Genomic DNA, 17,041 nt, shown 5'->3' with positions numbered 1-17,041 from the left:
AGTGCAGTAATATCTAACAAGTAATATCTAACAATTTCACAACATATACCCAATACACACACATCTAAGTATTTGAATCTAGGTTTCTCTATAGACATGATCCATCCCACCAGAGGGTGGAGGGGCTCCTGTATCAGTGGTTTTGACCAGATAGACACCTGCAGATACACAGTATAGTGCCTCCCATGTACTCTCCTAAGATTGGACCTTTCTATACCACGTATCACATGACTGTGTACAAAACTGCCAATGGTAGACAACTCTGCCAGTGGTATACAGTGCATTCGTTAAGTATTCAGACCCCTTCACCTTTTCCAGATTTTGTTACGTTACAGCCTTATTCCGAAATTGAATCATTTCCCCCTCATCAATCTACACACAATACCCCATAATGACATCACAATAACCCATAATGACATCACAATAACCCATAATGACATCACAATACCCCATAATGACAAACCAAAAACATGTTTTTACTTAAGTATTCAGACCCTTTGTTATGAGACTTGAAATTGAGCTCAGGTACATCCTGTTTCCATTGATCATCCTTGAGATGTTTCTACAACTTGATTGGAGTCCACCTGTGGTAAATTCAATTGATTGGACATGATTTGGAAAGGCACACACCTGTCTATGTAAGGTCCCACAGTTTACAGTGCATGTCAGAGCAAAAACCAAGCCATGAGGTCGAAGGAATTGTCTGTAGAGCTCCGAGACAGGATTGTGTCGAGGCACAGATCTGGGGAAGGGTACCAAAACATTTCTGCAGCATTGAAGGTACCCAAAAACACAGTGGCCTCCATCATTCTTAAATGGAAGAAGTTTGGAACCACCAAGACTCTTCCTAGAGCTGGCCGCCCGGCCAAACTGAGCAATCAGGGGAGAAGGGCCTTGGTCAGGGAGGTGACCAAGAACCCGATAGTCACTCTGACAGAGCTCCAGAGTTCCTCTGTGCAGATGGGAGAACCTTCCAGGACAATCATCTCTGCAGCACTCCACCAATCAGGCCTTTGGCCACTCTACCATAGACGGAAGCCACTCCTCAGTAAAAGGCACATGACAGCCAGCTTGGAGTTTGACAAAAGGCACCTAAAGGACTCTCAGACCATTGAAAAACAAGATTCTCTGGTCTGATTAAACCTAGATTGAACTCTTTGGCATGAATGTCATGTGTCACATCTGGAGGAAAATTGGTACCATCCCTACGGTGAAGCATGGTGGTGGCAACATCATGCTGTGGAGATGTTTTTCAGCAGCAGTGAAAATTGTCCACTGATATGGGTATAACTTCTCACCCCTTTTGGCTGTATGAAAGTTAATTTCCCCTCAGACACACATTTGTTCTTTGATATAATGAAGGTCATTTCTGTAGAATGTACTTTTACCCACTCATTCATCTTTATTTTTTTTTCAAGAGAAAAACTGCTGATGTACTTTTCGAAATTACACTGTCTATTCTTCTATTCTAACTCTCAACAGTAAGTTTAGACCCCGACTGATTTAAAAATATATGTATATATTATTATTTATTACAAACAACACAAGGAAGGGGTAACATTAAACTTTTTCCTTTACTTTTCCCCTCATTCACCCCACCTCTTTACATTGCTTATTTATATTCGGTGGCCTGACTGTATCCATACTATATCAAAAGCCCATCCTGGTAGATCTGAACCTAATGCAGCTTGGAGTGATCAGATGACAGAAGTCACATTTAGGTGCCAGGTGTAACTGAGGCCATAGATGCTCCATATCCATTACTTTGAGTGGTTTATATAATATGACTAAATGTGTTTCTGTGTTGCAGGTGCAGTCAAGAAATGGAACAGCAAGGCCACAGAACATGACATAAGCAGAGCTGTGGGAGACCACTTCAAGCCCCTGGTAGAGCCGGGGGTGGTGTTTACCTCTTCAGCAGTCTGTTGATTGGTCAGTCACTGGGTTCATTTGTTTTATTATATGGTCAAATCAAATCAAGCTTGATTCATACAGCACATTTCAGACATGGATGCAACAAAATGGCTTCACAGGAAAAATATTTTTAAAAACATTGAAAATAAACAGAAATATTTAGTACACAACAAACATAAGAGGATAAAAAACAGAAGACTAAACTGAAAAACTAATGATTAAAATGTTAATTGGATGCAATATCCAACCCAAAATAGAAGCTTGGGACACTGAAAGTTGACTAGTAACAACAACTGGGACCTAAAAGACACCCACCATGAGACCCACTAAATCTGCCCAAGAAGAGACAAACAATAGAAAAACCCACACCAAACTTAAAGACAGGAAGCAAACCAAAAAGGTGGAGCAACTAAAGGTGTTGACTCTCCACATGTATCAAGACAACTGGAGCACTGGGCCAGACACTCTTAAATAGAACCTGGACCAGCTCAGGTGAAACACCTTCCCACTAACGAGATGGACAAGCCAGCACAGGTGTAACACATACTGACTAACGAGGTGACACCAATCAGTGCGTCCTACGTGCTAACGAGCTAGACGTGCTAACGAGCTAGACGGGCTAACGAGCTAGACGTGCTAACGAGCTAGACGTGCTAACGGGCTAGACGTGCTAACGAGCTAGACGTGCTAAAGTCCAACCTCAAAACATAAATGGAAAAACCAAAGCCTGTAACACCTTCCCCCTTAAGACAACAAATATATCCTATATTTTTGTTGGACAAGTTTGCTCACCACCAACAGAAAACAACTTCCACTCCACATTATAATCAACTACAATGCTTCACCTTCTACAATATAAAATTCTTCCTAAGAATCAGAACTCTAGAACTCAAACAAAACACATCTCCAATATGGAAAAAAGTCCAGTCAAAATAAATTGTTATCCATGGCAACGCACTGGCTAAACGCAAAACACAAATGTTTTTGACTGCCCACCCTTGAGACAATCAGCAACCAAGTCGTCCTTATCACAGACATGTCTGACTTCAAGAGGAAACATATTATTATTTTATATTATATTTTGCTAGGTGGGATATCCCCAATGTCAAAACACAGTTTTAACGTGTCTAAATCAATAACCAACATGCAGAAACAGTTTGGGATAAATTGAAAACCTAAACATAAAATGTGCTATATACACAAAACATGTGCCACAATAATCATATTACTTGTTTTTTTTTAAACCAAGCTCCTTATAAACTGCACAAGAACCAAAACACTGTTGTTTTGACAAGTAGCAATAAATCACTGATATCCATTAGGGGGGAAATCAGGTTGTACATGATGTTGAAACTAACACAACTAAAAAACACATGGAAATGGGAGATATATTTTACCTCACTGATTAGAGGACAACCTGCAGAAGACAGTCAGCTACATTTTGGACTGATGCATTTAAATTTAGGGGTCGCTAAACAAAGAAACACAACACTTATTTGTCATCACTCATCGATATCACGATGAGATCAATTGTACTAAACAAAGGAATGATCAATTGTGTGACAGAAGGGAGATGAGGTTACTCATCCTGTTAAAACGAACAGCTCAAAAACCACACGGAATCTGGGAATAATGTGTACATCCCTGGTTAGAGGACAATTTGTAGAAAACAGCTAGCTACATTTTGAAGTGTTGCATTTTGATTCCAGTGGGTCACCAACGTGATAAGTGGAACACAACTCTTCTTTTGTTAGTCACTTTTTGTTAAATCACATAAATTGTACTCTTCCATTTCAGAGCCTGGATTTTCCCCCTGAGGCTAATATCCATATCATGTTGAAATCAATAGAACAGGGGACAAACGTTTAGGGTTCTACATTGTGACATCATTAAAATACTCCTACTACAATGTTAAAACATTCTACATTGTCACATTATATCATTGATATCATGAAATAACTCCTCCATGTATTTTCTGATGTTTGTTCAGATGTCTTTTATCGGTGAATCTCTTCCCACATTGATCACAGCTATAAGGTTTCTCTCCTGTGTGTGTTCTCTGGTGTACAGTCAGAGAGCCAGATGTTATAAAACTCTTCCCACATTGATCACAGCTATAAGATTTCTCTCCTGTGTGTATTCTCTGGTGTACAGTCAGAGAGCCAGATGTTGTAAAACTCTTCCCACATTGATCACAGCTATAAGATTTCTCTCCTGTGTGTGTTCTCTGGTGTACAGTCAGAGAGCCAGATGTTATAAAACTCTTCCCACATTGATCACAGCTATAATATTTCTCTCCAGTGTGTATTCTCTGGTGTCGTGTCAGATGGCAAGATGTAGTAAAACTCTTCCCACATTGATGACAGCTATAAGGTTTCTCTCCTGTGTGTGTTCTCTGGTGCACTGTCAGCTGTCCAGATTGACAAAAACGCTTCCCACATTGATCACAGCTATAATATTTCTCTCCAGTGTGTATTCTCTGGTGTACAGTCAGAGAGCCAGATGTTATAAAACTCTTCCCACATTGATCACAGCAATAAGGTTTCTCTCCTGTGTGTATTCTCTGGTGTAGTGTCAGATGGCCAGATGTAGTAAAACGCTTCCCACATTGATGACAGCTATAAGATTTCTCTCCTGTGTGGATTCTTTGATGAATTTTAATGCCTGAGGAGAAAAAAAGTCAGACAGATGGTTAAAGGCCCACAACAGCGGTAATCCACTGTAAAAGGTGATGCCAATAGCGGAGCCATGATGTTGTACAACAATTGACATCTGTAATGTCATGTTAAAATTGTTGGACAAATGTCTTAAAATGAGCAAGAATAGTCATATTTTGTCTTGTTTTCACATTAGTAGTGAAATCGATGATTGTAGGCTAGAAGTAAGTTAGTAAAGTTGTTGAAACTCTAAGCAGTGACGTCTGGTCTCCAATATAGGCCCCTTTCTGTGTTTAATAAAATTGCGGCACGTTTGGGAATTGGGCAATTTGATTGCAGAAACACCTCCCTGCTAATGAGGAAACCACTAGTTATGGATGTAGTATATCTGCTAATGAGGAAACCACTAGTTATGGATGTAGTATATCTGGTAATGAGGAAACCACTAGTTATGGATGTAGTATATCTGGTAATGAGGAAACCACTAGTTATGGATGTAGTATATCTGGTAATGAGGAAACCACTAGTTATGGATGTAGTATATCTGGTAATGAGGAAACCACTAGTTATGGATGTAGTATATCTGGTAATGAGGAAACCGCTAGTTATGGATGTAGTATATCTGGTAATGAGGAAACCACTAGTTATGGATGTAGTATATCTGGTAATGATGAAACCACTAGTTATGGATGTAGTATATCTGGTAATGAGGAAACCACTAGTTATGGATGTAGTATATCTGCCAGGAGAAAAAAATGGTGAGCAAAGATTTTAGCTTTTTACGATGTATTCTGAATATTACAGCACAAGATCAGGAGTGGTACTCAAGGAAACTCACATTAAGCTCTGTGTCTATTCACTAATTCACCACCATGGGGGAAATCTCAGGGGAGTTCTCATAGGCTGACTGCAAAAATAGCCTCCATTTCCAGGTTGATTATGAGTGCATTTCACACTACTATTAGATTAGAACTGTAAGGATCGTTTGAATCTCCAACTTAACTTTGTGATATAAACCAACTGATTTATACTTAAACACTACAACCAGTAAAATGCTCTTTGGCAAGTTTAGCTTTGCCATCAGCCTGACAATGAGGGTTTGTACACTAAGTGTTTAACTTCTTACGGATCAGTGTTCTGCTAGCGTTCCACTTAGACAACATCCGGTAAATTGCAGAGCGTGAAATTCAAAATACAAAAATCGTAATATTAAACATTCATGAAAATACAAGTGTCATACATGATTCTTTAGTTTAGAATCTTGGTAATCGAACCGCATTGTCCGATTTACAATAGGCTTTACGGTGAAAGCATAGCATTTTATTATCTGAGGACAAAGCTAACCTACAAAGCATTACATGGGCTTCCTCCTACCTATCTTTCCGATTTGGTCCTGCCGTACATACCTACACGTACGCTACGGTCACAAGACGCAGGCATCCTAATTGTCCCTAGAATTTCTAAGCAAACAGCTGGAGGCAGGGCTTTCTCCTATAGAGCTCCATTTTTATGGAATGGTCTGCCTACCCATGTGAGAGACGCAGACTCAGTCTCAACCTTTAAGTCTTTACTGAAGACTTATCTCTTCAGTAGGTCCTATGATTAAGTATAGTCTGGCCCAGGAGTGTGAAGGTGAACGGAAAGGCTGGAGCAACGAACCGCCCTTGCTGTCTCTGCCTTGCCGGTTCCCCTCTTTCCACTGGGATTCTCTGCCTCTAACCCTATTACAGGGGCTGAGTCACTGACTTACTGGTGTTCTTCCATGCCGTCCATGGGAGGGGTGCGTCACTTGAGTGGGTTGAGTCACTGACGTGGTCTTCCTGTCTGGGTTGGCGCCCCCCCCTTGGGTTGTGCCATGGCGGAGATCTTTGTGGGCTTTACTCGGCCTTGTCTTCGGACGGTAAGTTGGTGGTTGTAGACATCCCTCTAGTGGTGTGGGGGCTGTGCTTTGGCAAAGTGGGTGGGGTTATATCCTGCCTATTTGGCCCTGTCTGGGGGTGTCATCGGATGGGGCCACAGTGTCTTCTGATCCCTCCTGTCTCAGCCTCCAGTATTTATGCTGCAGTAGTTTATGTGTCGGGGGGCTAGGGTCAGTCTGTTACATCTGGAGTATTTCTCCTGTCTTATCCGGTGTCCTGTGTGAATTTAAATATGCTCTCTCTAATTCTCTCTTTCTTTCTTTCTTTCTTTCTTTCTTTCTTTCTTTCTTTCTTTCTTTCTTTCTTTCTTTCTTTCTTTCTTTCTTTCTTTCTTTCTCTCGGAGGACCTGAGCCCTAGGACCATGCCTCAGGACTACCTGGCATGATGACTCCTTGCTGTCCCCAGTCCACCTGGCCATGCTGCTGCTCCAGATTCAACTGTTCTGCCTGCGGCTACGGAACCCTGACCTGTTCACCGGACGTGCTTGTTGCACCCTCGACAACTACTATGATTATTATTATTTGACCATGCTGGTCATTTATGAACATTTTAACATCTTGACCATGTTCTGTTATAATATCCACCCGGCACAGCCAGAAGAGGACTGGCCACCCCTCATAGCCTGGTCCCTCTCTAGGTTTCTTCCTAGGTTTTTGGCCTTTCTAGGGAGTTTTTCCTAGCCACCGTGCTTCTTTCACATGCATTGCTTGCTGTTTGGGGTTTTAGGCTGGGTTTCTGTACAGCACTTTGAGATTTCAGCTGATGTACGAAGGGCTATATAAATAAATTTGATTTGATTTGATTTGACAGCGCCCCGCATACTTGCTGCATAGAAATATTTCTCAAACCAGCACAGCCGTCACAAAAATAAAAAATAGCGATAAAATAAATCACTTACCTTTGAAGATCTTCCTCTGTTTGCAATCCCAAGGGTCCCAGCTACACAATAAATGGTTGTTTTGTTTGATAAAGTCCCTCTTTATATCCCAAAAACTCAGTTTGGTTGGCGCGTTTTGTTCAGTAATCCACCCGTTCAACATGCAGACAAAATAATCCAAAAAGTTACCAATAAACTTCATCCAAACAAGTCAAACAACGTTTCTAATCAATCCTCAGGTACCCTAATATGTAAATAAACAATAAAACTGTAAATCAAGCAAAGTGTTTTCTATCAAATACAACCAATTATATGCATATCCTAGCTTCTGGGTCTGAGTAACAGTCAGTTTCCTTTGGGCATGCCAGACTCTCCGAACTTCCGAACACTGCCCCCTAGCCCGAAGAAGTTAACAAATTGGCCCATAACTTCAACAAACAATAACATAGACATACTGCAGGACCCATAACTTCACCTAACAACATAGACCTAGGACTATAAATAATTTCATACTTCAGGTGAAACATGGAAACTAAAATGTCTTTCATGACATTTCATAACCTGATCACCAGATAATTTTGTGAATAATCCCACTAGGCTATTCTGTAATGTGTTGCCATTCTAAATGTCCTGAATAAAGGAAAATAGCTCTGTGTGTTGTACAATAGCCTATCCATCAAGGAACAGTTCTCTACACATTATGAGCTAAGTATCTCTGTGTGCAAACAGACTAACGAGACGCTACTGTAAATCAGGCAGACAATAACACATTATAAACATCAATTTCTTAGGGATGTTGGATCCAACGTGGAGCACGGCATAACTGTCTTTACCAGAGTAATGAATGAAGAAGCACTTTGGTTGTTGTTGCATGTCGTGATGTTTGTCATGTGACTGTCATTCAGAAAATGATTTCCTGGATCAGCTGATGATAGTTGAACATGTGACTAACTAAACAGCTACAGTATTAAGAATTATGTGTAATTATTGAAGAACTGCGTTAATGACAGTATCCATTTGGGTGTTGTCAATAAAGTAAAGATGACTCTTGGTTAGAACCATTGGATTTAGCAAACTCTGAAATGATTTAGGATTTCTGTGCCCATGAAAACTATTTTCCCAGCGTACCATAAGGAGACACTAAATGTTACGTAATTAGAGAGCATTTCAGAGATCTGAATACAAAAAAACTGTCCGACAGCAAGATCCAGTATTTAAGTTAAAGTTCATCATTTGACAAGCGTAACGTTATGACTATAACTACTGTTCCCTGAAGGAGGGAAACTAGGTACATCATACTATTAAATCCACACGTTATGACTATAACTACTGTTCCCTGAAGGAGGGAAACTAGGTACATCATACTATTAAATCCACACGTTATGACTATAACTACTGTTCCCTGAAGGAGGGAAACTAGGTACAACATACTATTAAATCCACGCCTCGCTGGAAGCCCCGCCTTCTACAGGTGATGAGCGCGAGGCTCGGATTTCTTCCTTAAATTTAATACCGCTCTTCACCGACCCAGGAAGGGGTGGGGCCAAACAGGTGTTGTACCTCGTTTCCCTCCTTCAGGGAACAGTAATTATAGTCAAAGTTACATTTGGGGATGTCTGATAGTATTTCTGATTGTCTTAACACACCACCACTAATGAGTTGGCGTGTTTAAATTTTTGGGCTTAGCAATGGAAATAAAAATGTATATTTATAATTTTCATTTAAATAGAATGTAGATTAACCACAGAGAATGATGTTGAGATAAAGACAATTATAATTATTAATACTATTATAAATTAAATGAAACTGTTCCAGTAAAATGTGAATATGAAAATCATAACTAGCACCAGATCAGTAGAAATGATCAGAAATTGGCACCAAATGGAAAAGGTTGCTGACTGCTGGTGTAGCCTAATACCAGAAACTATAGGAGCATAACGACTGCTGGTGTAGTCTATTACCAGAAACTATAGGAGCATAACGACTGCTGGTGTAGTCTATTACCAGAAACTATAGGAGCATAACGACTGCTGGTGTAGTCTATTACCAGAAACTATAGGAGCATAACGACTGCTGGTGTAGTCTATTACCAGAAACTATAGGAGCATAACGACTGCTGGTGTAGCCTATTACCAGAAACTATAGGAGCATAACGACTGCTGGTGTAGCCTATTACCAGAAACTATAGGAGCATAACGACTGCTGGTGTAGCCTATTACCAGAAACTATAGGAGCATAACGACTGCTGGTGTAGTCTATTACCAGAAACTATAGGAGCATAACGACTGTAGTCTATTACCAGAAACTATAGGAGCATAACGACTGTAGTCTATTACCAGAAACTATAGGAGCATAACGACTGCTGGTGTAGTCTATTACCAGAAACTATAGGAGCATAACGACTGCTGGTGTAGCCTATTACCAGAAACTATAGGAGCATAACGACTGCTGGTGTAGTCTATTACCAGAAACTATAGGAGCATAACGACTGCTGGTGTAGTCTATTACCAGAAACTATAGGAGCATAACGACTGTAGTCTATTACCAGAAACTATAGGAGCATAACGACTGCTGGTGTAGTCTATTACCAGAAACTATAGGAGCATAACGACTGCTGGTGTAGTCTATTACCAGAAACTATAGGAGCATAACGACTGCTGGTGTAGCCTATTACCAGAAACTATAGGAGCATAACGACTGCTGGTGTAGTCTATTACCAGAAACTATAGGAGCATAACGACTGCTGGTGTAGCCTATTACCAGAAACTATAGGAGCATAACGACTGCTGGTGTAGTCTATTACCAGAAACTATAGGAGCATAACGACTGTAGTCTATTACCAGAAACTATAGGAGCATAACGACTGCAGGTGTAGTCTATTACCAGAAACTATAGGAGCATAACGACTGCTGGTGTAGTCTATTACCAGAAACTATAGGAGCATAACGACTGCTGGTGTAGTCTATTACCAGAAACTATAGGAGCATAACGACTGTAGTCTATTACCAGAAACTATAGGAGCATAACGACTGCTGGTGTAGTCTATTACCAGAAACTATAGGAGCATAACGACTGCTGGTGTAGCCTATTACCAGAAACTATAGGAGCATAACGACTGCTGGTGTAGTCTATTACCAGAAACTATAGGAGCATAACGACTGCTGGTGTAGCCTATTACCAGAAACTATAGGAGCATAACGACTGCTGGTGTAGTCTATTACCAGAAACTATTGGAGCATAACGACTGCTGGTGTAGCCTATTACCAGAAACTATAGGAGCATAACGACTGCTGGTGTAGCCTATTACCAGAAACTATAGGAGCATAACGACTGCTGGTGTAGCCTATTACCAGAAACTATAGGAGCATAATGACTGCTGGTGTAGTCTATTACCAGAAACTATAGGAGCATAACGACTGCTGGTGTAGCCTATTACCAGAAACTATAGGAGCATAACGACTGCTGGTGTAGCCTATTACCAGAAACTATTGGAGCACAACGACTGCTGGTGTAGCCTATTACCAGAAACTATAGGAGCATAACGACTGCTGGTGTAGTCTATTACCAGAAACTATAGGAGCATAACGACTGCTGGTGTAGCCTATTACCAGAAACTATAGGAGCATAACGACTGCTGGTGTAGTCTATTACCAGAAACTATAGGAGCATAACGACTGCTGGTGTAGACTATTACCAGAAACTATAGGAGCATAACGACTGCTGGTGTAGACTATTACCAGAAACTATAGGAGCATAACGACTGCTGGTGTAGTCTATTACCAGAAACTATAGGAGCATAACGACTGCTGGTGTAGTCTATTACCAGAAACTATAGGAGCACAACGACTGCTGGTGTAGCCTATTACCAGAAACTATTGGAGCATAACAACTGCTGGTGTAGTCTATTACCAGAAACTATAGGAGCATAATGACTGTAGTCTATTACCAGAAACTATAGGAGCATAACGACTGCTGGTGTAGTCTATTACCAGAAACTATAGGAGCATAACGACTGCTGGTGTAGCCTATTACCAGAAACTATAGGAGCATAACGACTGCTGGTGTAGTCTATTACCAGAAACTATAGGATCATAACTACTGCTGGTGTAGTCTATTACCAGAAACTATAGGAGCATAACGACTGCTGGTGTAGCCTATTACCAGAAACTATAGGAGCATAACGACTGCTGGTGTAGTCTATTACCAGAAACTATAGGAGCATAACGACTGCTGGTGTAGTCTATTACCAGAAACTATAGGAGCATAACGACTGCAGGTGTAGCCTATTACCAGAAACTATAGGAGCATAACGACTGCTGGTGTAGACTATTACCAGAAACTATAGGAGCATAACGACTGCTGGTGTAGCCTATTACCAGAAACTATAGGAGCATAACGACTGCTGGTGTAGTCTATTACCAGAAACTATAGGAGCATAACGACTGTAGTCTATTACCAGAAACTATAGGAGCATAACGACTGCTGGTGTAGCCTATTACCAGAAACTATAGGAGCATAACGACTGCTGGTGTAGTCTATTACCAGAAACTATAGGAGCATAACGACTGCTGGTGTAGTCTATTACCAGAAACTATAGGAGCATAACGACTGCTGGTGTAGCCTATTACCAGAAACTATAGGAGCATAACGACTGCTGGTGTAGTCTATTACCAGAAACTATAGGAGCATAACAACTGCTGGTGTAGTCTATTACCAGAAACTATAGGAGCATAACGACTGCTGGTGTAGCCTATTACCAGAAACTATAGGAGCATAACAACTGCTGGTGTAGTCTATTACCAGAAACTATAGGAGCATAATGACTGCTGGTGTAGCCTATTACCAGAAACTATAGGAGCATAACGACTGCTGGTGTAGCCTATTACCAGAAACTATAGGAGCATAACGACTGTAGTCTATTACCAGAAACTATAGGAGCATAACGACTGCTGGTGTAGTCTATTACCAGAAACTATAGGAGCATAATGACTGCTGGTGTAGCCTATTACCAGAAACTATAGGAGCATAACGACTGCTGGTGTAGTCTATTACCAGAAACTATAGGAGCATAACGACTGCTGGTGTAGTCTATTACCAGAAACTATAGGAGCATAACGACTGCTGGTGTAGCCTATTACCAGAAACTATAGGAGCATAACGACTGTAGTCTATTACCAGAAACTATAGGAGCATAACGACTGCTGGTGTAGCCTATTACCAGAAACTATAGGAGCATAACGACTGCTGGTGTAGCCTATTACCAGAAACTATAGGAGCATAACGACTGCTGGTGTAGCCTATTACCAGAAACTATAGGAGCATAACGACTGCTGGTGTAGTCTATTACCAGAAACTATAGGAGCATAACAACTGCTGGTGTAGCCTATTACCAGAAACTATAGGAGCTTTGTGGGCTATACTCGGCCTTGTCTTCGGACGGTAAGTTGGTGGTTGTAGACATCCCTCTAGTGGTGTGGGGGCTGTGCTTTGGCAAAGTGGGTGGGGTTATATCCTGCCTGTTTGGCCCTGTCCGGGGGTATCATCGGATGGGGCCACAGTGTCTTCTGATCCCTCCTGTCTCAGCCTCCAGTACTTATGCTGCAGTAGTTTATGTGTCGGGGGGCTAGGGTCAGTCTGTTACATCTGGAGTATTCTCTTGTCTTATCCGGTGTCCTGTGTGAATGTAAATATGCTCTCTCTAATTCTCTCTTTCTCTCTTTCTTTCTTTCTCTCGGAGGACCTGAGCCCTAGGACCATGCCTCAGGACTACCTGGCATGATGACTCCTTGCTGTCCCCAGTCCACCTGGCCATGCTGCTGCTCCAGTTTCAACTGTTCTGCCTGCGGCTATGGAACCCTGACCTGTTCACCGGACGTGCTTGTTGCACCCTCGACAACTACTATGATTATTATTATTTGACCATGCTGGTCATTTATGAACATTTTAACATCTTGACCATGTTCTGTTATAATATCCACCCGGCACAGCCAGAAGAGGACTGGCCACCCCTCATAGCCTGGTTCCTCTCTAGGTTTCTTCCTAGGTTTTTGGCCTTTCTAGGGAGTTTTTCCTAGGGAGTTTTTCCTAGCCACCGTGCTTCTTTCACATGCATTGCTTGCTGTTTGGGGTTTTAGGCTGGGTTTCTGTACAGCACTTTGAGATTTCAGCTGATGTACAAAGGGCTATATAAATAAATTTGATTTGATGATAACGACTGCTGGTGTAGCCTATTACCAGAAACTATAGGAGCATAACGACTGCTGGTGTAGCCTATTACCAGAAACTATAGGAGCATAACGACTGCTGGTGTAGACTATTACCAGAAACTATAGGAGCATAACGACTGCTGGTGTAGACTATTACCAGAAACTATAGCTTAACGACTGCTGGTGTAGCCTATTACCAGAAACTTTAGGAGCAGAACATCAGAATGTACGAAGGCCAGCAGCAGCGGGAGGAGTAGGCTAAGGAAGAGGTTTTTCTGATGGTTAGGCTATCTTGTTTCAGAGGGGTGTCATCAATAGCCCATAATGACAAAGTGAAAACAGGTAAAAAACAGAAATACCTTATTTACTGAAGTATTCAGACCCTTTGCTATGAGACTCGAAATTGCTTTCAGGTGCATCTTGTTTCCATTAATCATCCTTGAGATGTATCTACAAGTTGTTCGGAGTCCACCTGTGGTAAATTCAATTGATTGGATATGATTTGGAAGGCACACACCTGTCTATATAACGTCCCAGAGTTGACAGTGCATGTCAGAGCAAAAACCAAGCCATGAGGTCGAAGGAACTGTCCGTAGAGCTCCAGGACAAGCTTGTGTCGAGGCACAGATCTGGGGAACGGTACCAAAAACAAATTCTGCAGCATTGAAGGTCCCCAAGAACACAGTGACCTCCATCATTCTTAAATGGAATACTCTTCCTAGAGCTGGTCACCAGGCCAAACTGAGCAATTGGGGGAGAAGGGCCTTGGTCAAGGAGGTGACCACAAACCTGATGGTCACTCTGACAGAGCTCCAGAGTTCCTCTGTGGAGATGGGAGAACCTTCCAGAAGGACAACCATATCTGCAGCACTCCACCAATCAGACCTTTATGGTAGAGTGGCCAGACAGAAGCCACTCCTCAGTATAAAGCATATGACAGCCTGCTTGGAGTTTGACAAAAGGCACCTTAAGGACTCTAAGACCATGAGAAACAAGATTCTCTGGCTTGATGAAACCAAGATTTAACTCATTGGCCTGAATGCCAAGAGTCACATCTGGAGGAAACCTGGCACCATCCCTACGGTGAAGCATGGTGGTGGCAGCATCATGCTGTGGGGATGTTTTTCAGCAGCAGGGACTGGGAGACTAGTCCGGAAAGTATTATGTGAAATTATTTTGATGTGATATTTAAATATTGTGTGAAATTATTCTGAATTGATATGAAAGTATATGTGAAATTATTTTGATGTGATATGAAAGTACAGCAATTTATGTTTCTAGAAACGTATTGCAATTGAGAATCGATTCACATTTTGATGGAATATTTGGCTATTTTACCTGAACAGAGCCAGTCTACCTCTGAAAATAACATACAGTCCTTGGACCTTGAGGAGTAACGGGGAAGCAATCAGCAGTAGAAACAATAATAAAGCGAACTCCATGCCCGTTTCGGTAAAAAGTTGAGGGATGGGGCTGGAGAAATGTAACCATTCATGATATCAACATTCTAGTTTTAACCATGTTTTGAGGATATACAGTGTTTGTTTATATTTACTGATAAACATTGGAGTAAATAAAAGCTTATATTTTGGGTTCTGATGGGGTACGACAGTTGAACTAAGCTCATGAGGCATTTATAAGTGATTTATTCAAGAAACAGATGGGTACATATCATTAATGTATAAGTCCCAAAATGGATGTAACAACTGCTGATTGACCCTTTAAGAGAACATCTTGGGCTAATCTAATAGGAGATATTAAGGACTACAGTATTTCAGGCATTGTCATTGGATGCATTTGATCAATTGTTAACGTTTTGTTGATGGTCCACTCTTGATGTTCTACACGTTACAGTGAAGCTTCAGCCATTCCTACAGAACAACATTAAAGTGTAGAACCCCTTTACTGCATATTGGTTCAACGACTGCAGAGACGGTACTTACTGGTGTTAAACAGATCTCCAACCTCCTCTTCTACCTCCTTCTCCTCTTTCAATGTGACAGTAATCTCCCCCTCCTCCTCTTTCACTCCATAAACTGCATCCTCCTCTTTCTCTTCCTCCTCTTCTTTTACTGTAACATCCTCCTCCTCTTTCACTCTGAACGCGTCTTCCTCTTCTTTCACTGTAACGTCTTTCTCTTCTTCTTTCACTGTAACAGCCTCACCCTCTACTTGTCTTTGTGGTGTGATATCCTCTTCCTCCTCTTTCACTAGAGCTTCTTTCTCCATCCAGCAGACCTCCGCTTCTTTAGCAGGAGGAGAGTAGCTTAGTGAACTCATGGTCGGGGATGTTAGCTAGCTAGCATTAGCGACTAGCCTAGTTCTAAGCTAACTTAGCAAACCAGCTAGCTGACAAACAACGTAAATATATAATTAAATGGGCCAACAAGTACATACGACAGAAGTGTGTTTAATACACAGCGACAAATATACACCAAACCAGTGTAAAGAGCGTGAATGTTGTAGCTATGTTTGCTAGAAAGCTACCGAGGTGTCTGACTAGCTGTTGTTGTTGAAGGAGCGTCCCGTCCACTAGATTATACGTCACACTGGCAGCATCGCCTGAACCTAAAAGACGCACATCGCCATCTGCTGACTGGACTGGGCAACGCAGTTGAGGAACCAAACGTTTATTTTTCATTTATTTCAGGAAAGTTTAATATTATATTAAGTCGTTCAAAGAGAAGCATGTGTTGATTGATTCGTGTTTAATGATTGAGAATTTAAAACAAACGTTACACCCACTACATATTTGCATTGAACCATACTTCTGACATGGATCATTTTTACCCCAGAGGCATATCTTGTATCATAGCCAAAATGTAGTTTATTCAATTCTTCATGACTTTGTCAATCAACTTGTTCTTAATAAATCTATATCATGGTTTAGTGTTTCTGTATCAATATGGACTTTTAACAAATTCAAATCCTTTGGAGTCATTTTGACCCCAGCCAAAAGCACCTTTGATAAATAGGACGTTTATTTCAAATCAAAATCACATTTTATTGGTCACATACACGTGTTTAGCAGATGTTATTGCTGGTGTAGCAAAAATGTTTGTGTTTCTAGCTCTGACAGTGCAGTAATATCTAACAAGTAATATCTAACAATTTCACAACATATACCCAATACACACAAATCTAAGTTTTGAATCTAGGTTTCTCTGTAGACATGATCCATCCCACCAGAGGGTGGAGGGGCTCCTGTATCAGCGGTTTTGATCAGATAGACACCTGCAGATACACAGTATAGTGCCTCCCATGTACTCTCTCCTAAGATTGGAGTTTTCTATACCACGTATCACATGACTGTGTACAAAACTGCCAGCGGTAGAAAACTCTGCCAGTGGTACACAGTGCATTCGTTAAGTATTCAGACCCCTTCACTTTTTCCACACTTTTTAAAGTTACAGACTTATTCTAAAATTGAATAATTTTCCCCCCTCATCAATCTACACACAATACCT

At 41.2% G+C, this 17,041-nt stretch overlaps 1 protein-coding gene across 1 annotated transcript; it reads right to left on the bottom strand.

Moving 5' to 3' along the window:
* Positions 1 to 3,647: 3,647 nt before the first annotated feature.
* LOC145867018 (uncharacterized) lies at positions 3,648 to 16,094 on the bottom strand. The gene is made up of 2 exons (XM_082971062.1): positions 15,518 to 16,094; positions 3,648 to 4,578 (listed from the first exon to the last, which is right to left on the bottom strand). Exons 1-2 carry the CDS (start codon positions 15,852 to 15,854, stop codon positions 3,863 to 3,865), a joined length of 1,053 nt encoding a protein of 350 aa, XP_082827188.1. The 5' UTR covers positions 15,855 to 16,094; the 3' UTR covers positions 3,648 to 3,862.
* Between the last annotated feature and the right edge of the window lie 947 nt (positions 16,095 to 17,041).

Source organism: Salmo salar, unplaced genomic scaffold (assembly GCF_965601325.2).
Source record: "Salmo salar unplaced genomic scaffold, fSalSal1 ptg000152l, whole genome shotgun sequence".
In the NCBI taxonomy this organism is placed as follows: domain Eukaryota; kingdom Metazoa; phylum Chordata; class Actinopteri; order Salmoniformes; family Salmonidae; genus Salmo; species Salmo salar.
This window is presented reverse-complemented; position numbering and strand designations above follow the sequence as displayed.